We start from the raw sequence: 27,909 nt of genomic DNA on the forward strand, positions 1-27,909 counted from the left end.
TTTATATAACTGTGACCCTATCGATGGTCTCTATGTTGATACTACAGAAAATACTGCACTAAACAGCATTGTACACATATTTTTGAGCTAATCTTTATTGGTAGGATACATTCTAAGAAGTTGAATTGCTTGATCAGATGGTAAATGTATTTTTAATTCTGACTGATATTGCCCAATTGCCTTCCAAAGGAGTTGTACCGGTTTATATCCTTGTGAGCAATGAATAAGAATGCCTACTTCCCCAGATCCTCTCTAATAGAACATTCTAAAAATCTTTTAGATCCTTTCAATGCAGTAAGTGACAAATGATCTAGTATGCATTTGAAAAATTAGTATTTCATTGTGGATTAGTTTGCACTTCTCCAGAAAAGAAAACCATAGTGTTGTATTCATGATAATTTTTGCCATTCAGAAATTTTAAACCTTTACATTTGAAAACATACCAGTCTTTTCATTCATAGCTTCTGGCCTCATGTCTTGCTTTGGAAAATCTTTCCCATTCTTCAAATACTGAGGATATTCTATATCTTCTTCTAATGTTTTATAGTTTTCACTTTTACGTTTAGAACTTTAATCCATCTGGAAATTCTTTCTATATTGTGCATGAGATAGAAATCTAACTTTATTTTTTCCAGAAGGATAACAAAATCTCCTAACATCATTTATTAAATTGGTCAGCCTTTCCTCACTTGTTTGAAATACCACTTTAATCATATTCAAAGTAGATCATTTTTTTTTTAAAGAAACCAAAGCTTAAACACTATAAATGACTTATAGTTGAGCACAAAGATATGAAAGCAGGCAAAAAAACAGACATTAAGATAAAGTTGTGCACAAACTATTTAATATATATATAATAAAATACGAAAGTCATTAATAGGAAAATAACAAATAATTCAGAGAAAATATTTTCTATAATATTCTTACAAGAAAGATTCAGAATATGGGCAGCCATAAAAGGTAAGACTGTAACAGTTGATTATTCAAACATTGTTTAGAGTTATTTCCATCATATGGAATGTTATTTGAAGGACTGAAGCTGTAAATATCCTCTAGCTGCCTGATTTAACCACAAATCAGATGGTTCCAAGAGTAGAATCAGAATGTCCACTAAGTAAAAACCAGAGTCTGAAATTAGGGAAAAAGCAACATCTCTTTTCTTGTAATTAGAGTGTTTGATTTTTCACTTGAATCAGTACAGCTTTGCACTGTATTTCAATATCTATTTTTTGGCTTTGGAGCAGAGCAAAGGTGAATAGAGACCTGGATTTCAGCAATTCTTTCTCTCTTTTAACAGGAGAGTTGGTGTGTCATTGAGATTAAACATCAAAAACGATAAGAGTCAATGTTCAACTCTGAAACCCAGTGCACTTATAAGGCATGCCTGCTCAGGGCTTTGAAATGTTTCTAATAAATAACAACGTAATAGTGAATCCTGATATTTCTTGGCTTTATCTTTATGGTCTTACAAGGCCTAAAGTACTGTTAAAGGTTAGCAGAATTACAACAGAACCAATGGATAAACTGTGTAGTAGCCTTCATTTTGGAAGATAAAAAAGAATGTTATTGGTCAATATAAATTTTTATTTTCTTCTATTATCAATTCTGGCTTAAATAAAAATTAGAAAAATAAGCAGATACACAGTTTATTAATCTTAGCATTGCTAATATAGAAAGAGAGTGACAAAAAAGTTTATCAAAATTCAGTTGCAAATTCCAAGTTTACTTTTATAGATAATAGGGCTCTTGCTTCCGCTAAGCATTAGCATTTATCAAACAGGTGGGGTTTATTATTGTTTGGTTTGGTTTGGTTTGTTCTTTTTCTTCTTGTGGCAGCCCTTGAAACGTCTAACCAGAATTCCAACAAGGAGCTATACGGAGTAAAATGTTCTATTTATCAACGCACAAAGGGGTGAGATGTTGTGGGTAAAATTCCAGGGCAAATTTCACATTGCCTCCCAGCATACTACTGTGTAGTCATGAAAGATTTTTCACATAGATCTATCTAACTTTTACTCATTCTGCATAGAAGGAAGGAAGGGAGACAGGGAGGGAGGGAGACAAGGAGACAGGGAGGAAGGGAGGGAAGGAAGGAAGGGATGGAAGGAGGGAGGGAGGGAGGGAGGAAGGAAGGTGAGACTCTTTTCCTTCCTCTTGTTTTCTACAAAGTTTGAGATGTTTGTGTGTCAAGTCATGTCCTCTAAGACTCATCCAGTACAAAAACCAAAAAGATGTTTATTAGATGTGTTTGTACACACCATCATCAGAACATGTATACTGTGTTTTCTAACAAGTGGAATGATGTGTTTCTGGAAAGAACATTTGATTGAGGTTTAATCAAGTGATTAAATAACAACAACATCTGTGCCACCAGCAACAACCACACTAGCCACTTTTGTCCACCAGGATAACAAATGCTGACCTTAACAAATTTTCCTGGAAAATCTTGCAGAGCATGTGTCTATTTTTGCCACCATTAGTTGCTGAGATGGTCATGGGCACTTTTGCCTTCTTGGCACTCTAAAGCTAGTTTCCGGACAGGCTTTCTATTTCCCAGGCTTTCAGAACAGTGCTAATTACAAAATACTTTAAACACTAGAAACTCATTCATGAAGCCAAGGCAAGTTTCAAATTTGGAAGCATTTAAAAATATCTTCGTAAAAACTGTACTTTACGTTATCTATTTTTAGAAGCTCAGTGTTTGTTTTGTTGGAAGAAAAAAATTAAAACATGAAAAGTATGCCATGAGCAAATCTGCAATAATAAGTAGCACATACATGCTGTGGAAGAAAACATTCAGTATAAAGAAGTCAACATAAAAACAGATTCTGCTGAGGCATTTTTATAAATAGCAGTTATTATTTTGCTTTCAAATGCTAAGCATTTTAAATAGCATTGCCCTTACAAGTTGCGAAGTTCTTTACTTCATATAATTTTTTTCTGATTTTAACTTTCATAAAATTATTAGGGGAAATTATAATTGTATTCCATTAACTTCATGTATAATTTTTCATTCATTATATTGCTTAAAAACAGAAACACAGAAAGTAAAAGAAATAGAAGCATATATGATAATAGGCACTGCAGAAGACATTGATTCAGATATATGGACTTAACTGTTTAAAAACGTAATTTATCTAAGAATTTTTCATCAAATGTTTTGAACAAACATTTGTCACACAGATTTATAAATACAATTGTCCCAACTAGTTGTTCAGAGGTTATACCCAACTTATGGTTATACCTTGCCTTATCTTTAATGTCCCTGTGAAGTCCTGAGCAGAATAACATAGGAGGAATTATGCTTTGAACCCAAAAAGAATAATTTAATAACTGTTTGCCTCATATAATTACTGCTATCCAGATGAGTAAATTTTCACACTATATGTTTAAAATTGAACCATCTCAATCTGGAAATTATGGAGGTATATATAAGGAAAGTACGGCTGTTTTTTAAGGGTGGGGAAATGAAGTCTTAATGCAGGGAAATAAAGTGAATTTCCTGATTTCCACAATACTGTGGCATATTCCAACCCCCCACCACTAAGCAAGGGCACTGAGCCATGGTTAGGGCTGATGCAATCCTCTGTCACCGACATGCGCCCTGAGACTAAAGGCCATCTCCAGCGGTGGCGGTTGAGAGGAGCTACCGCTATGTTTGCTACTCCTGGCACACACCAGTAATGATGAGGAGACTTAAAAGGCCTGAAACACCTTTATTCATTGCTTTGGAGCTTCCCTGCATCAACCCACATAAGAAAATCACTGACAAATACCACAAATTGTGTTCAGAGTGGACCTTGCGGCTTTGCTAGCATTTTACCAGAATTTCCTGCCTTGCAACCAGTAAATATGTAACCGAAATGGCTTGCTGTGAATTTTGTAGTGCCCAAGCCAAAAGCAGTAAAATTTCCATAAGAGCATATGCACTATGACAAAATACCACATAAGTCCAGAAAAATGATTTTCCTGGGAAGACCTTTGCAGCAATGAACAGGGCTTTCTATGACATGGAAGCTGGGCAGAGAATTCCACTGTTTCCAGCCCACAGTGAGGTAATTTTGAAAGTGCTCTTCCCTTCATTTGTTCTGCATTCACTGAATGTACATCTTTTTATGTCAGAGGGACACTGCAGAAAAGATCAGATGAGATAGTCTAACAATGGAGCCAAAGTTCAAAGCTTCTGTATTTTCAGGTAATAGCCACTATACTGTTTGTCTGCACTAATTCTTTTGAGGGCATGTCACTGTAACCCTGTCCATAGCTTTTCAAACAGTTCAGGACAAATCACTTAGTCGTTGAACAACTATAACATCTGATACCATCACACAGAAGTTGTAGCAATAGCTACTATAAAGTTCCTTCCATTCATTTAGCTGAAAAAAAGAAATTTCCTTGGGTTTTTATGCTGTTCTTTTGAAAATTATTACATGCCAAAGTTAAAAAAAAGACAAAGAAGGAGATCTTGTCTGTAGGAAGAACCAGAAAGTCAAACATTCTAGAATGCATGCTGCTGTGAATAAAAAACTATGGAGGGGGAAGGCAGTCACATGAGGCAACTGGTAAGGCCTGCAGTGGGACAGCTGGGGCCTCCTTAGACTCACCCGTCCAGTCCTGGGGTGAGAGCACACGCTCACCCCCTTCTGGGCCTTCTGAGTGATTTCGCAAAGAAGTGCGCACTCCCGAGGCCAGCACCGCCAAGCGGTAGAGTTGTAACACCACCACGAGGAAATTCTTTGCTGCAAAGAACACCAGCATCTGGTTTATCACTTTAAAGTGGGTCATCAGTATGAGGCGCACGACAAGGAAGGGGCCATCTTGAATGAAGACGCTGATGCCAATGTTCCACAGATCAGCACTGTACTGGCAGAAGAACAGGCTGGGGAATCCCCTCGCTGTCACAGTGGAGGGGCACACGACATACTGAACTGCAAACACAAGAAGGACCAGTTAAAAATGTCTCTGAAACGGGCAAACCTAAGATGCAGTAACATGAAGACATGTTGTTAACAATGGCACTATGCCAGTAAATGATGGAGAATGAGGTAATTTAATTCTGGGTGGAACAGGTGAAACCACCCTGCCATTTAACATGCTTGGTCATTTTATATTCAAATGGTACTCTGTCATAACTCTAATAAAACACACCAAAGAAAGCTAGTCCTCTGGTTTCCATCCATGTGGGAAAAAAAAAAAAAAAAAATCCCAAAGCACTTTCTAGTTCTCACATTGGGGAAAAACACAATTAAATGGACTAGAGAGAATAAAAAATAAAGGAAATCTCCATGTCTGTCCTCAGAACTGCAGTGCAGGCAGGCAGCAAAGCGGCTTGCTCAAGGTCTGAAGACAGGAAGCCTGGCTGCCTGCCTCTCCTGGCTCTCCCATTTTCTAGCAGTGAAATGCTGGCCATGCTACTTAACCTTTCAGGGCCAGTTTCCTGGTTTGAAAACTGGATTAATAATAGTATTTTGAGGAGAGGGGTACCTATTCACTAACTTGTTTTGTTTCCATGGGGTTGAATCTCAGTAGAGCAGCATTCCTGGCTTCCCTCTGCTTTCCCCCTCAATCTTTCCATTGGGATAAAGAGTGACTTACCTGACTAAAAAGTCTGGAAGATGGAAGAGAGTATATATGTCTCAGCCCCTTCTGGATCCTCTCTGTAGGATCTACCTATTTATTGATTGGTTCATTCAGCTATATGTGTAAATTGTGTCATGAAAATTCAAGTGTTTATATTAAAATTCAAACTTAATTCATGTTAAATATATTTTTTTTAATGGTGACAGAAAAAAAAGTCCAAAATAAATGCCACTGTTATTTCATTTTGTCCTAATGCCTAATGGTTTTGTTTCACAGTTTACAAGAAAGACTGGATATAATTACTGATTTTCCATTTGAACAAAGGGAAGTCCTTTTTGTTTTAATTTCTAAAATATAAAATTAAAGGTCAAGGGCAGAAAATAATCCTTTTATAATAATGAAGCCTTCCATTTGGAGTTTTCAAACAAAGAATGCCTTCTTTTACTGGAGCCTACAAATACTCTGAAGCCACTTTGATATGGGTGAACATAATGTACTATTTGTTGAAAATACAATAGTGATTTAATCAGAAATAACGTTTGGTCTTTGTTTTTCAAACAGCTGCATAACATTATCACCCCTGAAAGTTTACAAAATTTCTTTCATAAATAAAAATGTTCTTAGCAAGGCTATAAACCACAAAATATGTGAGGGGGGTGAGGATCAGCAGAATGAATGCCAAAAGGAAAACCAACTTAAAGGCTCCCAGAAGATCCCCTAAGGGTATTACTAGACATCTAAAGTGATGGTACCTAATGTTTTGACCTATGGGTATAGAATCCCTTTTGGGGTACACTAGAACAAAAATCTGTGTGTATAGTTATTAGTTACTAATTAGGTTTTTGGTATTTCTGAAAAAAAAAAAAAAAACTAAACTAATGTGATTTTGTTTGCAGAAAATGAATGCTAGGGTCTGAAGTAGCCTCTGAGACCTATGAGGCTATCCATATGAACCAAAAAGAAACAGAACAGAAAAAAAAATTAAATATCCCTGTCCTAAAGATAATTCGAATTCTGAGGACATCAGGTTAGGGTGCCATAAAAAAGAAGTTCAACCTGAGAAAAATGTAATTATTGAATTCTAGAATTTCTTCAGAGTAAGAAAATTCCTAATCAAAATTCCAGGGGTTTTAGAAGTTATGGATAACTCCAGATCAACACTGACAAGTAGAACTTTCTATGATGACAAAAATGTTCTATATCTGTGCTGTCCAGTGCCACTTGAAATGTGCTTAGTGTGACTGAGGAACTGAACTTTTAAAATTAAGTTTATTTACAAACACTCCATATCCATCAAACATACACTCACTTTCTCTTCACCCCCCCATCCCAAGGTAACCTCTACAATCCCTGCAAATTTGCTATTTTTAGACATCTAACTGACATAATACAATATCTGTCCTTATGTGTCTTGCTTACTTCACTTAGCATAATGTTTTCAAGGTTCTTCCATGTTGCAACCTATCTCAGAATGTAATTCTTTTTTATGGCCAAATAATATTCCATTGCATATATATATGACATTTTGCTTATCCACTCATTTGTCAATGGACTTTTGGGTTGTTTCCACCTTTTGGCTATTGTGAATAATACTGCTATGAACATTGGTGTACAAGTATCTGTTCAAGACCCTGTTCTCACTTTCTTTGGAAATATACTCAGAAGTGGAATGCCAGAAGTGGAAGGTCATATGATAATTCCATATTTAACTTTGGAGGAACCTGTACATTGCTTTCCACCATGGCTCTACCACTTTACATTTCTACCAATAATGCAATAGAGTTCCAATTTCTCCACAACCTCTTCAACACTTGTTATTTTCCATTCTTTAAATAATAGCCATCCTTGTGGGTGTAAAGTGGTATCTCATTGTGGTTTAATTTGCACTGAATTTTTAATTTAATTTTAATTAACTAAAATTTAAACAGCACATGTGTCCAGTGGCTACCATATTGGACAATTGGACAATGTAGCTTAAGACCTTCACTAGTATGAGATGCCTGGAAAACAATTTTCTTCTTGCAAAATATTAGGGGTTTATATTGGTATTAAAGTAAGACCGTGAGGACTTCAGGACCACCACTGAGAAAAATTGTTATTTTCCATGTTGTCCTGAAGCTGCTTTTACTCCCTTTGAGGTTCTAATACATGGGTCTGACAAAGGAATGAAAATTATCCCTTAAAAATATTAAGAGATAACACTATTTGCTAGCAACTGTGCTAAGCACTTGATAATCTATATCTCATTTACACATTACAAGAACCCTCGATCCTAGCTACCGTCTTAATCATCCCCATTTTATAGATAAAAATCTGAAGCAGAGATGTGTTAACTAATTTGAAGAGATTTTACAGAACATTGGTGATGGAACCACTATTTGAAGTAAATGTAAACTTGTGCTTTTATCCACTCTCTCATCTTCATTCACCATGTACCCAAGTGGGTCCACTCTGGGATTCCCTAAGTTTTCTTCTAGGCTAAATTATAGCTGCTCTGGGAAGTCAAGACAATAATCCTCTCAATTGTCTCCTTAGCTTTAGTACAGTTTATGAACGAGAGTTGTAATTTTCTGTTTCTTTGAGCAAACATCAGACACTTACCTGCCAGGTCAAGTGGAAACTGCAGCATGCTCCAGGTCCATATAACAAGGATGGCGTAGACAAGTGCAGGGCTATTCCTACAATGCAGAGAAAATTTTAAATTAGTAATAAATTATGATCACATGCAGAAAAGAGCAAACTTCTCAACTCCTATAAGTACATCCCAATAAACCTTCTGTGAGTTGTCAAAAAATCTTGTTGATATAAAAAATCCATGAAAAATTCATGCATGATCACAATGGAATAGTGAAAAAGAAGTGAAAAAAGGTAGTTGAGTCTTAAAACCCAACTTCCACATGTGCAAACATCTGCCTGAATTATGGCAAAGCCTCCTGGACCCATATTGCTATCTTTAGTTTGATAAAATCATGGAAATATTAAGGAAGGGAAATGCTAGGAAAAAAGTTAGATGTGAACAGAAGCATTCAGAGGACTGATTTCAAGAAATTTCAGGGGGAGGTAGTGATAACAGTTAAAAGATCCCAAGGCTCTAATTGAAAATACATCTCAAGAAGGATAGATGATGCTCGGAAATTGAAATCTCAGCATGTACAAAAACACTATCATCAGACAGAAAGAATGTGGGGAGATAATTCCAATAAAGAAAGATTTACACCAGATACTAGGCTTTAAACTCTAGGAAAGCAAGGAATATGTCTGTTTCATCACCACTATGTCCAGTGCCTACAGCAATTTCTGGCAAATAATAGACATCAACATATATCTGGAAGGAATGTACAAAAGAAGGCCACATCCTAGGGCAAATATACAAATGTCATAGGCATAGGAGAATAGTCTTGAAAGTTAAAGACAGAAAGAATAGAGGTCACAGAAATATGAAGGATAATAAAAGAATGACTAAGGTCTCCTTTTTTGAGCAGAAGTACAAAGGAAGCTATCAATTTGAGGTTGGTGGTATGATAACAGATTTTGTTTCCATCTTCAACAAGAGTGATCTTCAGATTGGAGAGTACTAGAAAAGCATGAGGGAAGAGTTACTGAAACCAAACAAAATGAGGTGATTGCAAGGGATAACTTTAAATGCTTCAAGTGTTGAGGTCCTGAAAAATTAGATCTCAAAATTTGGAGAGAATTTGTAAATGAGAATTGTAAGCTATCATGACCTGTTTTGGAAGTTAATAGTGGAGACAAGGCTGGTGACTGAAAAATAAAGTTTGACTTTCAAAATGAAGCAGAAGTATTTTTAAAGTATAAAAGACACATTTAATATTAATTACTAGTTAGATTATATAAGTGATTATTTGAAAGATTTCCTAAGAACTCATATAAAAGAAGACAGTTATTGTTAAGAAGCAGCACAGCTTCCCAAAGAACAAACTACACTTGACAAAGCCTATTTCTTTTCTAGATAAAATAGAATTAGGATTACCAAACAGGTAATGCTGTATAAATTGATGACACACATAATGCTTTTGGACTTAAATCAGGTTTCTGAAAAATTCTCTCATAGTGCCCTTATTAACAAGATTAAGGAGTTTTTCTCAGGGTGAGTACTCTTAGGAGAATCTTACTGTTTAAATGACTATCTCCAAAGGGAATTCTCTAATGGGTTGCTGCAGGCTCTGCTCTTGCTTCTGTTCTTTACATTTCCATTGGTGACTTAGTTGACGTTGATGGAGGTTTTCAGATGTACCTATGAATGGAACTCGGATGGAAAACCAATATACTAGAAGACACAATCCAAATCCCAATAGATCTTGCCAGGGTATAACTTGATGTCCTAGAATTGGGTAGAGGAGATAGCATTTCACAGCAGCAGCCTTGAAGAAAGCTCAATGGTTTTTTCCTTACATTTATCTAATGATGAGTCCACAGTGTGACATGATTTATGATTTTCCCAAATCAAATGTAATCATAGGCTACTTAAGTATAAAATCTAGAATTTTAAGTGGAAGTGCCTCAGGAATTCAGACAGTAACTTTTCCCTCTTTGAAATGTTAATGCCAATACATAGTAGACTTTCAGTAAATGTCTAAATTTTTAAATTATGTTACGAACAGTTTCTGAGCTTATACTACATGCCAGGCATTTTTCTAAACGTTTAACTCTATCATCATACTCAATCCTCATAACAGCTCTTCAAAGCAGTTACAATTATTTTACCAAAGAAAACTGAGGCATAAAGTTAAGTAACTTGTCCAAAATAATGTGGTTGTGTTGGACACAAAACTCAAAACAAGATAGCTGATTTCAGCATCTGCCTTTTTAACCACAACACTGTATTATTCCCATAACAAAATGGGAAGTTCTTGCCCTGCTCTATTCTACAATGTTCAGAATATACCTGAAATGTTATGTTATGCTTCATGTTTTAAGAGGAAGATGTATAAAGATATTGTATCAAAAGTGAGAGACTAAGTTTCAGAGGGAAATCAGAGCCATGTTATATGTAAGATAATTCAAGAAACTGAAACTTGGAGAAGATTTCTTAAAAGCTTTATTTCATATATTTAAAGGGCTTTCATGTAGAATAGGAATTAAACTTATTTATTGTGACTTCAGAGGCCCAATACAGGTTCAAAGGATTGAAGTTTCACCTTAAGAATCAAAATTTCATCACAGTAGAGGGAAGTACTTTCTGATGATATTACCTCAAAATAAAATGAGCTGCCTCTGGGATTTGTATATTCTCTATTAGTGAAAATATTCAAGGAGAGGCTGGGCAAAACCTTGTTGAGGATACTTTGGAGGATATTTTGTGATAGATGTAAAATAGATTTTATAATAGATGGTCACTTTTGTAGTTTCTTCTTATCCCAAACTTCAATAATTCTACCAAAAACTCATGAGCAATTTGTTTGCACGGTAGTAGGGAGCAATGGTAAAGCTTGAACTCTGACACTGGGTGGTCAGAAATCAAATCCCAGCTCCAACCCTCACTAGAAAGATAGGATATGTGGACCCAGTCCTAAACTGATTATTGGCTACATGAATATAAATGAGTAATTTAACATATATATTCTTTAGTTTCCCTATCCATAAAATGATATAATAATATGTACTGGATTTTATATAATTTTATTAAATATATTATTTTAAAATGATAAACATATAAAGCTCTTAGAATAACAATTGACACAGGCTTAGTGTGATGTATCACTACAATTAGTTCAAGATAGTTATTTTTATGATCATGTGACCTTGAGATTTTCTTAATTTCTCTTGTTTCACTTTCCTAAGGTTATAAATGGGAATAATGATAGTATTTACTTCTTAGGGTTATTGTAAAGACTAAATAACTAGTTATAACTAAAGCCCTTAGAACTTTGTACACAGCTAAATAAACATTATCCACTTATTATTATTATTATTAAATCTGCTTCTTAAACTCTTTATGTTTCAGAAAACAGCCTAACCCTAGTCCTAAGTAAACCAACTTTAGCCCTAAAATAATGAACGTATGCCTTTTACATATGAAAATATTATCTAAGCACATATAAAATATGGGAGAATGTAGATGTTACTAAATAATTAGTAAAATTATTAAAAATAGCTTTGTAAATGATGGCCTGAAAATTTTCAGGAGACAAATCTATACTTTTAGATTAGGCAATAAAAATTATTCAGAAAGGGAAAACATTGGAATGTAAATAAATCACTGAGCTTAAGGGGCAAGCACTCAAGATATGTACAAGAATTTGGAGTTAGATTTATTCAACATTGTCCAATAGTTATAATCTGTTACAAATGTCAACAGAGAAGCACATAAGCAGACAGTGGACTTTCCATAAAGATGCAAAAGATTTTAAGTATAATTATTGATGTGAGCATTACTTTTGCACTAGGAAAACTGGGAGGATAAAGACTGGCATTTGGTGGATCAACATACCCAATCTCGTGGGTGAAAAGTAAAAATAAGTCATATATTGCCAATTTGATTATCTATTTCTTTTTTAGAAAAATAAATATTCTTGTAGATAAGAGAAAATCAGTGGATAAAATTTATATGGCTTTCTCAAAAAGTGCTTGTCAAACCTCTTCAGAAAATGAAAGAAAAAAGGAAAGAAAAAGAAAATAAAGTTTTGAAAAAGTGTCTGGCAATAAAAAGAGCCAAAGAAAGAAAGAGAAAACATGATATAAACATAGACCAATTCTCCTTTGCATGGTCAAATACTTACAATGAAGTAACAAGCACAGATTTTTTTTTAAATTGATCTATGTTCTAGAAAGACTGCATTGAGTTATCTGCAAATTTGTAAATGACCAGTGAACTCTTCCTGGCAATGATATGGAAATTCAGATTTGATAAAATATTTGAGAGTAACTATAACAGCATAAAAATATAAGCAAATCTCTCCCCCCAAAACCCACATATAACACTGGAAAACAATTGTCTGGGTTCTGGAACTCAATCAAAGGCAAACAACAAATTGACTAACATTTATTCATGAAAAGCTGATAGCACTGTAGGTAAGAAGTGTACCGCATTCTTGCCCCTGGATTTCCCATACCCTTCCAGCTTGGCCAGAGTGATAGTTTTATGAGGGAGGACTTGGTAGTGAAAACCAGAACTCCTTTCTGGCCAGTGGAGGCTAACTTGATTTGGAGGGGAGTATGAAATCTCACACTTATTGATGTCATTGAAAGTAAAACCTTGTTTGGAAATGAACAGGAAACCACAGCTTTGCTATCAGTGTTATACATGTTGGGGAGTGGATTTGCTTTTGCTATCTTGAGACTGCAATCCCAGTTGTGGTGAGAAGTGGACTAACTTGAACTTTAATGGGGAGAATCTGAAAATAGAGGCCATAGAAGGCCCAGATAATCTTCCTGCATATGCCTGCTGACTGAGAAACTGCAGGCTTGTGCTGGGAAGAATCAAGAGAAAGCCCACTGAAATGTAAAACTGAGGCAGATAAGAAAATTCTGTGAACTTTGAAAATGCTACTCAACTCATACACCAATCCATCAGCAGAGGCTGGAAGTCTTATGAGCTTAAAATGTTTGAGAATAACCTCTGCTCAAATCATTAACCACTAAGCTATATAGTTACAAACACAGCCCCTAAGAAGATGAGCAAAAATTTAAAATAAGAATCGGTGGCAGCAAACCAAAGGAAGATAATTTCCTCAGATTAAGTTCAGATACTTTATTAAAACAAAACAAAAACAAAACAAAAACAAAAAAAAATATAAAAAAGCCTGAGGGAGGAGAGAAGCTTGAGGATAATATATTGTTATAAAATATTATTTAAATGTACAGTTTTTAACAACAACAATAACAATAATATGAGAGATTCAAAGAGACAGAAATGTGTGTCGCATACTCAGTGAAAAAATAAATCAGTAATAACTAACCCTGATAGGGCCCAGATGCTGGATTTAACAAAGACATCAAACCAACTATTTTAAATATGTTCAAAGAATGAAATAAAACCATGCTTTGTAAATTAAAGAAAAATATGACAATCAGACAAAAAATAGATCCTATAAATACAGAAGTCGAAACCATAAAAAAAGAAACTAAACAAAAATTCTAGAGTTGAAATGAAAAATTCACTAGGTTAATTCCACAATTTGACTGTACATCTAGATTGGATATGTCAGAAGAAAGCATCAGTGACCTCAAAGATAGATTAATGGAAATTATACACTCCAGAATTTGACTCTACATCTAGATTGGAGATGTCAGAAGAAAGTATCAGTGACCTCAAAGATAGATTAATGGAAATTATCCAATCTAAAAAAACAGAAAAAAAAGACTGAACTACAGTGACTAGAACCCCAAAGACCTATGGAACACCATCAAGCATGCTAACATATGTGTAATGGGAGTCCCAGAAAGAGACGAGAAAGGAACAGAAAAAAAGAATTTGGAGAAATAATGCCTGAAGAATTCCCAAATTTGAGGAAAAACAAATTTACAGATCCAAAAGATCAAAAAAGGCCTAAATGGTTTTGATGGTAAAGACAAATAGATCCAGACTAAATGCATCATAGTCAAACTACTGAAGGATAAAGACAGTAGAGAAAGCTAAATATGAATCATCATGTAAAGGATAACAACAAAACAATGTCTAGCATCTTATCATCAAAAACAGAGGCCAGAATACAGTGATATATTTTAAAGCCTGGAAAAAATTGTCAACCAAGAATTCTATATTCAGCAAAACTATCCTTCAAACATGAAGGCAAACTAAACACATCCCCAATAAAGAAAAACTAGGAGGATTTGTTGGTAGCAGACTTGACTTAGAAGAAATATTAAAGGAAGTCTTTTAGTCTGAAAGAAAATGATACCAGAGGTTAGCTCAAGTCCACAGGAAGAAATAAGCACACTGAGAATGGTAATTACGTGAGAAAATATAAAAGAATATATAAATATATTATACAGACATATAAATCTTTTTTCTCTTAATTTCATTAAAAACCCCATGATATTGAATAAAACAGTAATTTTAACACTGTATTGTTGGTTTATAACATGTAAAGATGTAATATATATGACAATTACATAAAAAAAGAGGGAGAGGAAATGGAGCTATACTGGCACAATGCTGTTATACTTTACCAGAATTTAGTCAGTATTAACCTATAATAGAGTATGAGGAGTTAAAATGTATGTTGTAATCCCTCAGGTAACCACTAAAAACATAATTCAAAAACATATATAGAGCAATTAAAATTGTACACAAAAGATATTTATGTAACACACATGCAGTAATAAAGGAAGTACACAGGAACAAAATGAACAAGAGACAGAGAGAAAATTAAATAGCAAAATGTGAGATGTAAATCCAACCATATAAATAAATATATTAAATATTAATGGACTAAGCACTCCAATCAAAAGATGGAGATTTCCCATCTGTGGGAATAAAACAAGATCCAAGTATATGCTGTCTATAGAGATACATGACATGTACATATAGACATGAAGGTACAAATAATTTGAAAATAAGAGGATGGAAAATGTATTCCCAGCAAACAGTAACCACAAGAGTACTACAGTGCCTATATTCATAAGAGGCAAAAGAGACTTTCAGACAAGAAATATTGGTACAGAATATTGATGGAAAAGGGTTAATACATCAGAAAGATATTTTTAAAATTATGTATACACAACTAAAAATAGAGCAACAAAATAATACATGAAGCAAAAACTGACAGTACTGAAAGGGGACATATACAACTCAACAATTACAGTTGAAGATTTCAATATCCCATTCTCAATAATTGATATAAAAACTAGACAGAAAATCAGTAAGGAAACAGAAGACTTGAAGACCACTATCAAACAACTTGACCTAACCTACATTTGTAGAACACTGTACCCAACAAAAGGAAAACACACATTTTTTCTGGCACTCATGGAACATTCGCCAGGATAGGCCATAAACAAGTCTCAATAAATTTAAAAGTGTTGAAATAATTTAGAGTATCTTCTCAGACTACAACACAATTAAAATAGAAATCAATAACAGAAAGAAATTTGGGAAATCCCCCTCTATTTGAAAATTAAACAATACATTTCCAAAGAACCTATTGATCCAAGGAGAAAGTACAGGTGAAATTGGAAAATGTTTTGAACTGTATGATACAAAAAGGTAACATCAGAATTTATGGGATGTGAGTAAAGTGGTGCTTAAATTTATAGCTTTGGATGCCTGTATTAGAAGAAAAGAAAGGTCTCAAATCAATAACCTAAGCTTATTATCTTAAGAAACCAGAAGAAAGAAGAGACAAAGCAAGGAAAAGGAAAGAAAAAATAAAGATCAGAGCAGAAATCCATGAACTATAAAACAGAATAATAATTGAGAAAATCAATGAAACCAAGTTAGATATTTTTTAAAAGATCAAAAATGTTGATAAACCTCAAGAAAGAAACAGAGAAGACAGAAGTTATCAAATTCAGGAATGAAAGCCAGGACATCACAAATGACCCCACAGAAATTAACACAATTATAAGGGAATATTATGAACAACTTTATGCCAAAAAATTAGACAACTTAGATGAAATGGACAAATTCCTGGAAAGAAACATATAACCAAAACTGACTCAAGAATGTCATATTAAGTAATGATATTGAATTGCTAATAAAAAATCCTCCCACAAAGAAAAGTCTAGGCTTAGAGGGCCTCACAGGTGAATTCTATAAAATATTTAATGGAGAAATAATACCAATCCCACACAAAGTCCATTAAAACATAAAGAAAAAAGGGAACACTTCTAGAGGTATTCAGTCTGGCCAGTATTACCCTGATATCAAAGCCAGAAAAAGATATCATTAGAAAAAAATACTACAGATCAATACAAGTCATGAGCATAAATGGAAAAATTATTAACAAAATATTAGCAGATTGAGCCCAGCAACATATGAAAACATATAAAATGGATCATACACCAAAACCAAGTGGGATTTATCCCAGGAAGTTAAGGTTGGTTTAACATCTGAAAATTAATTAATGTAATACACCATATTTACAGAATAAAGAACAGCCATCATGTTCTCACCTCAATAAAAGCAGAAAAAGTATTTTAAAAAGCCAACACACATCCAACAAAACAAAACAAACAAAAACTTCTTAGTGAAATAGGAATACATTTAGGAAAAGCAGTGCAAGAACTGTACACTGAAAATTACAAAACATTGCTGAGAGAAATTGAAGAACATCTAAATAAATGATGCATTCCATGTTCACAGATTGGAAGACAATATTGTTAAGATAGAGTCTCTTCCCAAATTGACCCTTAGAATCAACACAATCACTATCAAAACCCAGCAGGCTTCTTTTCTAGAACTTGACAAGCTGATTTTAAAATTTATATGAAAACACAAAGGACTTAGAATAGCCAAGACAATTTTTATAAAGAACAATTTTGGAGGACTTAAATTGCCCAATTTCAAAACTTACTATAAAGCTACAGTAATCATTATGGTGTTTTCTGGGCATAAGGATAGACATACTGAGCAATGGAACACAATAAAAAGTCCAGGAAAAACCTTTACTTCTGTGATTTTGACAGCGGTGCCAAGACAATTTAAAGGTAAAGGTTTTTTTTTCAACAAATGGTGCAGGGACAATGCAAACAAATAATGAACTTGGGCTCTTACCTCACACTATTCACAAAAATTAAATCAAAATTAATAATAGAACTAAATGTAGGAGCTAAAACTATAAATGCTCTAGTATAAAACAGAAGAAAATTATTCTAAAATTGGGTTAGGAAAATATTTCTCAGATATGATACCCAAAACAATGATACATAAAAGAAAAAAACTGATACATTGAACTTCATTGTTCTTCAAATGACAACATTATGAAAATGAAAAACTAGTCATATACAGGTAAAAAATATTTACATTTATATATCTGATAAAGGACTTGTATGCATAGTCTACTAAAGAACTCTTACGACTCAATAATAAAAAACAAATGACCTAATAAAAAATGGGCAGAAGTTTGAATAGATACTTTACCAAAGAAGATACAAGAATAGCTAATCAGCACATGAAAAGATGGTCAACCTAATTCGTCATTAGGGAAATGCAACTTTAAACCACAACGAGATACCACCATACACCCACTAGGCTGGCTGTAATCAAGTCTGAATAAAAGCAGTGTTGGTGAGTGTGATGATTAGGTTCATGTGTCAACTTTGCCAGGTTATGGTGCCTAGGTGTCTTGTCGAGCAAGCACTGGCCTAACTGTTACAGCAAGGACATTTGTGGCTGGTCATCAGTCAGTTGATTGCATCTGTGGCTGATTACATCAAGAAGGGAGTGACTTCTGCAATGAGATAACTCAATCAGCTGAATTTAACCTAATCAGTTGAAGACTTTTAAGGGAGAAGAGAGAGAACTCTCACTTCTTCAGCCAGCCAGCCTCTCCTGTGAAGTTCATCAAAGACCTTCATTGGAGTTGCCAGCTTGCTGCCTGCCCTATGGAATTTGGAATCATGCTGCCTGTCCTATGGAATTTGGACTCCTACATCCCCACAGTTGCATGAGACACTTTATAAAATCTCATTTTTACAGAGATTGGTTGGTTCTGTTGGTTCTGTTTCCCTAGAGAACCCAAGCTAACACAGTGAGGATGTGAAAACAATGGAACTCTTATGCATTACTGGTAGGCATATAAAATGGTACAACCCGTTTGAAAAATAGTTTGGTAATTTCTTAAGAAGTTACACATCTACTTGTTTAGCCTAAAACTCATTCATTTAACTCTTAGGTATCTATCTAAATACCTGTATGTGGATAGTAATAGCAGAATTATTCTTAATAGCAAAAAAATGTGGAAATGATACAAAGGTACATAAGCTAATGAATGGGCAAACAAAATGTGGTATATGCATTCAGTGGAATACTATTCAGCTCTTAGGTATCTACCCAAATACCTGTATGTGGATAGTAATAGCAGAATTATTCTTAATAGCAAAAAAATGTGGAAATGATACAAAGGTACATAAGCTAATGAATGGGCAAACAAAATGTGGTATATGCATTCAATGGAATACTATTCAGCAATTAAAAATGAGCTAAGTACTGATACAATTTCATGGCTTTAAACTGTAATCCAATAAAGCTGTTAAGAAAAAAATGCAAAATCTCACAAGCCTAAATTCACAAAAATTAGGCAGATGAACTTCAGTGCGGGAAAATGGAAAGAAATTGACTTAGGTTTAAAAAAAATTGGATTTGAAGTATTAGCCAGGATGTAGGAAAGAGCTTTAGATATCTATCATTGTAATGTAAGATATTGTTGCAGGCTTTCTCCTAAATCTATCAGCCCAAATTATAAAATAAAATAGAAAATAAAATGTCATAGTGAGAGGCAATACTCTATTGGCCATAATGAAATAATCCCCTCTGCTATTACATGTAAATATCTTTTATATTAAGATTATTAAGATTAATTAACTAGTATACTAAGTTTCTTCTTCATGATTGTCCTTTTGAGGTCAAATGGAGAGACTATCCCAGTAGGATGGGCTTAAGTATCTCCTGTGAAGTAATGGACATAGGCAGATCCAATTATCACTGTACAGGTGGGACCTAAGACAGGAAATCAGAATTGGGGAGGTGGTTTTAGGTCTAGGTTATTTCTGGGTCTGATTTGAGGGAGGGGATTTTTGAATAGTGGAGACATGCTGGGGTAGAGTAGAGATTACTGAAGACCATTGCCACAATGCAGTTAATATTAAAAATAAAAATGACTTCAATCTGAGACTATGAAAACTGAAAGGAAATTTTAAAACACAAACTGCAGCATACCTTATTTAGTCTTGGTATATGATACAAGTTTAAAATGTAAAAAATATATATAAAAAAATAAAGAAATTCATGAAGAATTCAGATTAATCTGTTAGTGGCGGAAGAAATTGGAATATGTTTGCACTGTCTTAAAGCATCAAGTGCTCCATAAATTCTTGCTAAATTGATACAGTCTAGACTGGGATAGGACTGTGTTTCCTTTTTCTTATCACTTGCTCAACATTTGCTCACCCTATCTCTGACTAGCACAGTTTCTGGCACATATTATAAAATTGATCAATGAATGAAAGGTTTTCAAAGTTTCCTTTCCCAGAAATTATGATTTTATTCATTAACTTATTTAATATTCAACCTTTATTGGTAAATACTGATCTATAAAATGCCCCTTGGTAACATTCCTGGACAGACCTCAGAAATAGGCCATCAAGACAAACCGTTTTACATTTCTCACATTCTTATGATACATGGGATTTTCAGACTGGGTAGGCTCCACAAAACACTCCTCTCTAAATACCCCTTTTCTATCCTATATCTCTCCCATATCCCTAAATATTTAGCAAGTATGTATTCATTTCTATATAACTGTAGTAAATTATCTTTATATTGTCATGTCCCTGTCACTGTGTCTGTAGTTATTTGTTTGAGTGTGCGTACTGTCATTATTTCTTCATGTTTTTCTTTTAACACATTTACAAGAAAATTATAAGTATTATAATTTTGTATTATAAGTGTCCTAAGTATTTGAAAATGTGTTATGCATTGTAAAGCATTGACTATTCTAAGGTAGTAAAACTACAAAACTAAATTCAATGCTTTGAAGACAGTAGATCAACTTATGCTGAATTATTTTTTAAAAGAGACCATCCACCTAATAAGCTATAAGAAAAAATACTATAAGTGAAACCGAATTACCTTTTAAAGGTAAGCCACGATAATAAATATATTTTGGGCTATAGTTGGGATATTAAGTTTACTCAGTAAATTAGTGAATTTTGCCCAGCTATATGTTTTATTGTTTGAAAAACATAGCATAAAGTAAACTGTAGCATTAAAAGCCAGCCTTGTTCCAATTTGTTTTTATAGCATAGTGCAAAACAACTCAAGCTTAAAGTACATTCAGGCACTGCAACTTAAATCCCTAATGGTAAGAAAGTAGTTTCATAAACAGATGTGATCATAGATTCTGAGTTTATTTGCTTGTGGCAAAAATAAAAGCACCAACTCAATAAGTTTTAATTTATCATCATCTACACCAGAAAGCCTTTGGGCATTTCAAACAAAACTGACTAAAGATAAAATTTAGTAAAATGAAACCTCATCTGTCAAATTCTCCATTCACACCAGGGAATGTAAATTCCCCAACTGGGTAGGAAAGAGATGTCTCTGTGTTTCCTCTAGGTCCTCTCTTGGAATTGTAGCTGTGCTCTGCTCTAGAATAGAATCTTTAGGTTGGGTATGCTCCTTAGCACTTGGATGTGAAAGAAGAGCTAGGGTTAGTCATTCTACCTGCAGAATGTTTTCAGAGACCCATGACTCCTCCTGACTTGTGGTCGTGTATCCATGCAGCACTTTTCTGTTCTCACCAATGGGGAATTTTATTTGCCCCTTTTCCCTAACAGAAACTTCCTTTATGTATTTAAAAACATTATAAAAACTGGGCTGGTGCCTAATATGTATCTGAACAGCAGCAAATTCTATGAACTGTGCTCTTCTATTATTGTAATATGATGTACTGAAAATTCTTATTCGTGCAGAATATAAATGAGAAAACCAAGAGACAGATGTGGGCCTAACTTTGAAAAGAAGGACCTACTTACCTCACATTTTGTTCTTCCAACGTCTCACTCGTGAATTCCAGTATGTCAGCAGCTGTCCCCACAAACATAAGGAGAAGTTGAGAGAGTTGGTCCCGAGTGATTCCACCTCCAATGGGGAGAAGCCATCTTCCAATTATTAGCATTAACAGGAAGGTCTGATGAAGTCCCAAAGTCCAAACTTTCTCACACACTGTAGATAAGTTACTGACAAAAACTTTGGCCTGTTTAACAGAAGTGTCATATATACAGGAGGATTACAAACTACCCTCTTTGAAATACATGCCTTCTTCACCATGGCTCTTAATCAAGAGTTTGCTTTTATGGATGGGCATTTTCAGGAGTTATTCTTCACTTAAAGTAAAAGTCCTTTCAAATGAGAATTCTGGGGAGAAAAACTAATGTAGTCCCTAAAATGGGGGCTGCCTTGTAACTGGCAAGTAATTTAAAATTTACATTTGCTTCTGGGATTGTACCATATGATATTTTAAGAGCCAGTTTTACAATCATATACCCAAATGTTTTTAAAGATCATTTCTCATTTTACTATACTATATAGTCTACTATAATACATTGTAAAATACAAATTCCATATTAAAATCACAAAAAAATTCCTACATTATTCTTTTATAGACTTCAAATCTGAGTTTACTAATCTGGAGATATTTTTAGCAAGGTAGAAATATCTCCTGTTTTATTATTTTTTTTTTAAATGTACTGTATCTAACTAGAAACATATTTAATGATGCATATCCATTAACTAAATGTAAAGAAAGAGAATAATTATAAATTTATTATTTGTGTTCTGCATGTTTAGGATAATGAAGAGTCCCATATACATATACTAGGAACTAAAATCTAATCTGTCCTTATTCTTAGTCTCTGAGAAAAATTTACATCCCACCGTTTGTACTCTGGATGACATCCCTTTCCTAATTAACTTTTAAATAAGTATCAAAATATATTATTGACCTTCTAGGTTATGGTCTTTTGACAACTACAGAGGTTTAAGTCTCAAGTGGATTGGATAAAGATTCCAAATAATTTATGGAGGCAACTGACCTGTATCTTATGCAAAATCTATTTATCCCTCTTGATCACTTGCTGATGTCAAATGCCAAGGTAAAGGGAGAATAAAAGACAAGGCAGGTGCTATCCTAATTGACTCCAAATATGAAAATCAATGATCTTTCATTTGCACACTTCTTTATAGTTGTTCTATGAGGCTTCACATGCATCTTAGTTAATTATTACAAGAAGTATGCTATCAGGGTAAATATTAATATTTTCATTTGTCACTTAAAAAACTGAGACAGAGAGAGATTAAGTGATTTCTCCAAAATGATCTAGGCAAGTTGTAATTAGAGCTTGAATTAGAACCCAAAGCTCATTCTATTAAACCTCACAGAATCTATAGCCTACCTTAGTTTCTGAAAACATGGTTCAGTGGTAGGGATTTTGTCCTTGAGTCTCCTTTACACTGTTTTCTAATATGCTGTGATCAGTTTGCCAAATATCAGTCATGTGCAGAACAAGGAAGTGATTCTATTTTGTCTGGAAACCTTCCCTATTTTATTAATATGAACACCTAAAATAATATAGGACAAGTCCCAGTCTTTTGATTTTATCATTCCATCACAAATGTCCTTGTCTTTCTTTGTGCATATATTGTCTGATCTATAGTAAAGGTTTCTTAGTGCTACTATATCTATTAATATATATAATATCTATGAAATGTATATGCCTATTATGTATGTTAAATTTTTAATAATATATAAACATACAATTTTTTTTTAAATTCCTGGGCCAAACAATTAGGGTAGGATGAGCCAACAGGTGGAGAATGTGTTATTCTCAGGAGGGACATTACTTGCTAACTCCTTTAATGTAGGCTGGGGAAAGCTCTCACCGTCTCAATGACTCCATTGGTTTGCTCACTTGATATTAGTGTTTGCTCACTTGATATTAGTGTTTGATTCAAGTCTTCTTTGCTGCTGATATTGTGGGACATTCCTTCAGATTGACTACTGCAATACTAAGAATTGAAAAGGAAAAAAAGGCAATATGTCAAGAATACCACAATAAGATAGAGTTTAAAATGGCTTTAATCTATCTAAGAGATTATAAGAGGATATGTGGAGTTCATACACTATGTTTAAAGATTTCCAAAAATGAGACTGTAGGTATAAGATAGTGTTCTGGTTTGCTAGAGCTGCATTATGCAAAGTACCAGAAATGGATTGGCTTTTATAAAGGGTATATATTAGATCACAAATATACAGTTCTAAGGCCATAAAAGTGTCCAGGCTAAGGCATCGACACGAGGGTACCTTCACTGAAGGAAGGCCAATGGTGTCCGGAACACCTCTGACAGCTGGGAATGCACCTGGCTGGCAACTGCTGGTCCTTATGCTCCTGGGTTGTCTTTCAAAATAGCTTTCTCCAAAATGTCTCTGGGCTTCTATCTTTGCTCCTCTCTCTCAACTCCTGTGCATTCTTGCTTCTTTCTCCCAGGGTGTTTGTCTCTAAGCATCTGAGGGTTCTCTCTTAGCTTCTCCAAGGCAAATTCTGAGCTTCATCTCTTAGCTTAGCATCTCCACATGTCCTACTGTCTGCATCTCCAAGTGTCTCCAAGCGTCAGCAAGCATCTGGGTCTGTGTCAGCTCTTAGCTTCTCTCTTAAACACTCCAGTGAACTAATCAAGACCCACCCTGAATGGGTGGGGTACACACCTCCATGGAAATAATTAAATCAGATTTCTCACCCAAAGATGAGTGGGTCACATCTCCATGGAAATGCTCAATCAAAAGTTCCACCCAACAAGATTGGGTTAAAAGATCATGGCTCTTCTGGGGTCCATAACAGTATCAAACCAGCACATTCCACCCCTTGGACCCAAGAAAGGCATGCTCTTTCCAAATGTAAAAATACACTAATTCCATCACAATATAGATAAGTATGAAGTCTTATCAAAATCTGTTACAGGCATGGTTTGTCCTAAGGCAAAATTCTCCTCTGGCTGTGGACCTGTGAAACTCAGAACAATTTATCCACTTCCAATATACAAGGGAGGGACAGTCATAGGATAAACATTCCCATTACCATAGGAAGAAATTGGAAGGAAAACAGGTCATGGAACTGAAACAGTTCCTAAAACCCGCGGGGCAAGCTCCATTAAATTTCAAAGTCTGAGTCATTTATAGAATGACATTTGATCCTTGGGTTTGAGAGAGGGGCAGTCCCACTCTTTCCAAAGGCAGCAGCCCTTTTCTCTCCAAACATTTGGCTGAGGGCTCCAATGTATCCATGCACTGGGGAGACCACCTTCTTGGCCACACCCTCTTCAAGCATTGGTGTGCCACCTGTACTCTGCCTCTTCTGGGCAAAGACTCTCCCCTCTCTGAAAAATGGGGTGGTGGCCAGGCTCTCCCCAATCCCTGGAAAATGTGCACCACCCTCTCTGAGGCCTGGGGTGGCAGCAGTTTTCCTAAGCATTGAGACGGAAGGACTGCCCTCTGCCTCCAGGGCAAACTCACCCTTTCCACATGCATGGGTTGCTCTGCTCTCCTTGCTTGAGATTTCTTGGCTTCAGACCTTGGCTTCCATGGTTCTGCCTTCTCTGAAGACATTTTTCCTTCAATCTGTCCCTTTTTGGTTCCTTTTAGTCCAGACTGGCAGTGGTTCCATCTATACAGATCTCACAAAAAAATTTGTTGGCTTGGCATGCAGCATACAGGGATCAAAACTGTCAGACAATAAGACTTTTCACAAATCTTTTCACAATCCATCTCCAATCCTGGCTTGTACTGAAATGGCTGGCTGGTTCCAGGTTTCGTTAAATCCTCATGTGGGGCTGTAACCTCTGGGGTCTCATTTTCTGGAAGCCCACAGTTTTTCAGGCCATAAATTTCTGGTTTCTTTGTACCCAAGAGTTCAATTCTCAGTTTATCTCTTTCCTTTCTCATTATACTATAAGCTGCAAGGAGAAGCCAGGCTGCATTTCCACATTTAATTTGACGATCTCTTCAGCTAAGTATCCCAGCTTGTTGTTTTCAAATTCTGCCTTCCATCTGACATCAGGACTCAATTTTGCCAAATTCTCTGCTACTTTAAAACAAGGATCACCTTCCTTCCAGTTGGCAGTGACACATTCATCATTTCTGTTTAAGGCCTCATCGGAAATATCTCTAGGGTCCATGTTTCCACCAACAGTCTCTTCAAAGCAATCTAGGCCATTTTGTATCAAGCTCCTCATAATTCTTCCATCATCTTCCCCTTATCCTATTAAAAAGCCTTTCCAACATATTTGGCATTTGCAAACTCAGCAGCTCCTCACTTCTCTGGTACCAAAATCTGTTCTGGTTTGCTAGAGCTGCCATTATGCAAAGTACCAGCAATGGATTGGCTTTTATAAAGGGGATATATTAGATCACAAATATACAGTTCCAAGGCCATAAAAGTGTCCAGACTAAGGCATCAACACAAGGATACCTTCACTGAAGGAAGGCCAATGGTGTCCGGAACACCTCTGACAGCTGGGAAGGCACCTGGCTGGCTCTGCTTGTCCTTTGCTCTTGGGTTGCGTTTCAAAATAGCTTTCTCCAGAATGTCTCTGGACTTCTATCTTCGCGCCTCTCTCTCAGCTACTGTGCATCCTTGTTTCTTTCTCCCAGGGCATTTCTTTCTAAGCATCTGGGGGTTCTCTCTTAGCTTCTCCAAGGCAAATTCTGAGCTTCATCTCTTAGCTTAGCATCTCCACATGTCCTACTGTCTGCATCTCCAAGTGTCTCCAAGTGTCAGCAAGCATCTGGGTCTGTGTCAGCTCTTAGCTTCTCTCTTATACACTCCAGTGAACTAATCAAGACCCACCCTGAATGGGTGGGGTACATACCTCCATGGAAATAATTAAATCAGAGTTCTCACCCAAAGATGAGTGGGTCACATCTCCATGGAAATGCTCAATCAAAAGTTCCACCCAACAAGATTGGGTTAAAAGATCATGGCTCTTCTGGAGTCCATAACAGCTTCAAACTAGCACATATAGGAAACCACTTTTCAATTAATATAAGAAGAGTGTAAAGTGTCTTATTTGTGTGCAGGTCTATGATGATATAGATGCTCTGAGTCATTGTGGAGAGATGTAAAAATTTATAGATTGATATTTGGGGTTCCTTTCTTGAACCCTGGAATAATTGTAAGACAAACTGACAACCAATAACAACAACAAAACATGTATGATCCTAGTCACAAGTGTTCATTCTAAGAGTTCATTTCTTGTCCAGAAGCCTCTTTATCTGAAATATCATTTTGCTTAAGTAATAATCCATTTACTTTCCCTGTTAGCACCATAACAACCAAAAAATTAGCATGTTTACTCAGCAAAATATACATTTTAGGGTCAGTTTAAAAGTCAATTTACATTTACAGAAACTTTAATAATAAATTTAAAAGAAATACCTAGACTTAAAAGAAATATTCTTTCCTTCTTGTTGCTTCATTTTTTTAATGTGAATTTATGTGAGTGAATTGTGCATGATTTTTATCCAGCCAGATGCTGGGAATCTGAAGTAGAGAAAGGAAGGAAATGGATGTAGAAGAGGAAAAGGGTAAGCATTGGAAAATGTAGCTGAAGCCAATTACATATTTTATAAAATAGTTGAAGATTAAAAAAAAAAATCTGCAGTGCTAACATACTTTTGAAACACACACATACATCCATTATTTGAAAAGAAATTAATTTAAAAAAATACTAAAGCTGGAAGAAGTGTTATTTTCTTAATTATTATGGATACCCCATTGATCATTCTATGAGACACTTGTAAAAGTAGAGAAGAAAGTCTGTCAAGAAGCTATTATTTCTATGCTCCATCAAAACAACTAGTGTTATGGGTGAAGTGACAAGAATAATTAAGAAAATGATCATGTACCATATCGTTAAGACAAAAAACAAACAAACAAAACAGCCGTTTGCACACTTTTGTTCAGCTAAGTTTCTTTGAAAAAGTAATGAAAATAAAAATGTAAATCTTTAAACCAAGCACCAAATCCTCAGCGCTGAGTAATTTGGTGACTATCTAAGAACGTTAATGGTCAATAGTAAACAAACTTTGACCACTTTGCAGGCATGAAAACAGATTGTATCTCAGAAGTGGTGACCTTGATATTAAAAGTGGTGACCTTGATACATTCTTGTTATCTTTATCACTAAAAACCCTTTTTATTATTGCTTAAAAAATCATTCTGTACTGCAGTAAAAAAAATAACTTGGAAGCAAATAGTTTTGTAGTCCAGATTTGGTTGGTTCCTGTCTACCACAGGTTTTATGGGATAAACATCTGAGTCCCTCTCCAATCTGGTTACTCTATTTGTTACAAATTGATGAGATTTTCTTTTAATTGGCAGTTATATTAAGAATACAATGAACAAATGGTTTCCTCCTAAAACCTAAGTTAACTCCTATTGTTTTTTGTGGTAATATTATTTACATTCAGCGTTTAATAGGTAAATTCATGTAGACAATCTGGGGTAAAACATGACAATTTTTATGGGCTAAGCATTCAAAACTCTCATTGGCTTCAAAAATATTCTTTTGGGTAAAAACAGACTGTGACACTACCAAGACTAGAAAATTTCCATTGCTTTAATTGTACCACTTCATAAATAGACCTAAGAGTT

General features: G+C 35.0%; 1 protein-coding gene across 2 annotated transcripts in view; it reads right to left on the reverse strand.

Moving 5' to 3' along the window:
- Positions 1-837: 837 nt before the first annotated feature.
- Positions 838-27,909, reverse strand: part of TMEM26 (transmembrane protein 26) — a 46,334-nt gene continuing 19,262 nt past the window's right edge. For both annotated transcript variants that reach the window (XM_037805089.1, XM_037805090.1), the window contains 4 exons: positions 23,144-23,269; positions 21,238-21,458; positions 8,182-8,258; positions 838-4,928 (listed from right to left, as the gene is read on the reverse strand). In XM_037805089.1, coding sequence (XP_037661017.1) covers positions 4,528-4,928; positions 8,182-8,258; positions 21,238-21,458; positions 23,144-23,269 — 825 coding nt within the window. In that variant the 3' untranslated portion in view covers positions 838-4,527. The remainder of the gene's footprint in view (positions 4,929-8,181; positions 8,259-21,237; positions 21,459-23,143; positions 23,270-27,909) is intronic.

The sequence above is a fragment of the Choloepus didactylus genome, chromosome 15 (assembly GCF_015220235.1).
Source record: "Choloepus didactylus isolate mChoDid1 chromosome 15, mChoDid1.pri, whole genome shotgun sequence".
Lineage (NCBI taxonomy): Eukaryota > Metazoa > Chordata > Mammalia > Pilosa > Megalonychidae > Choloepus > Choloepus didactylus.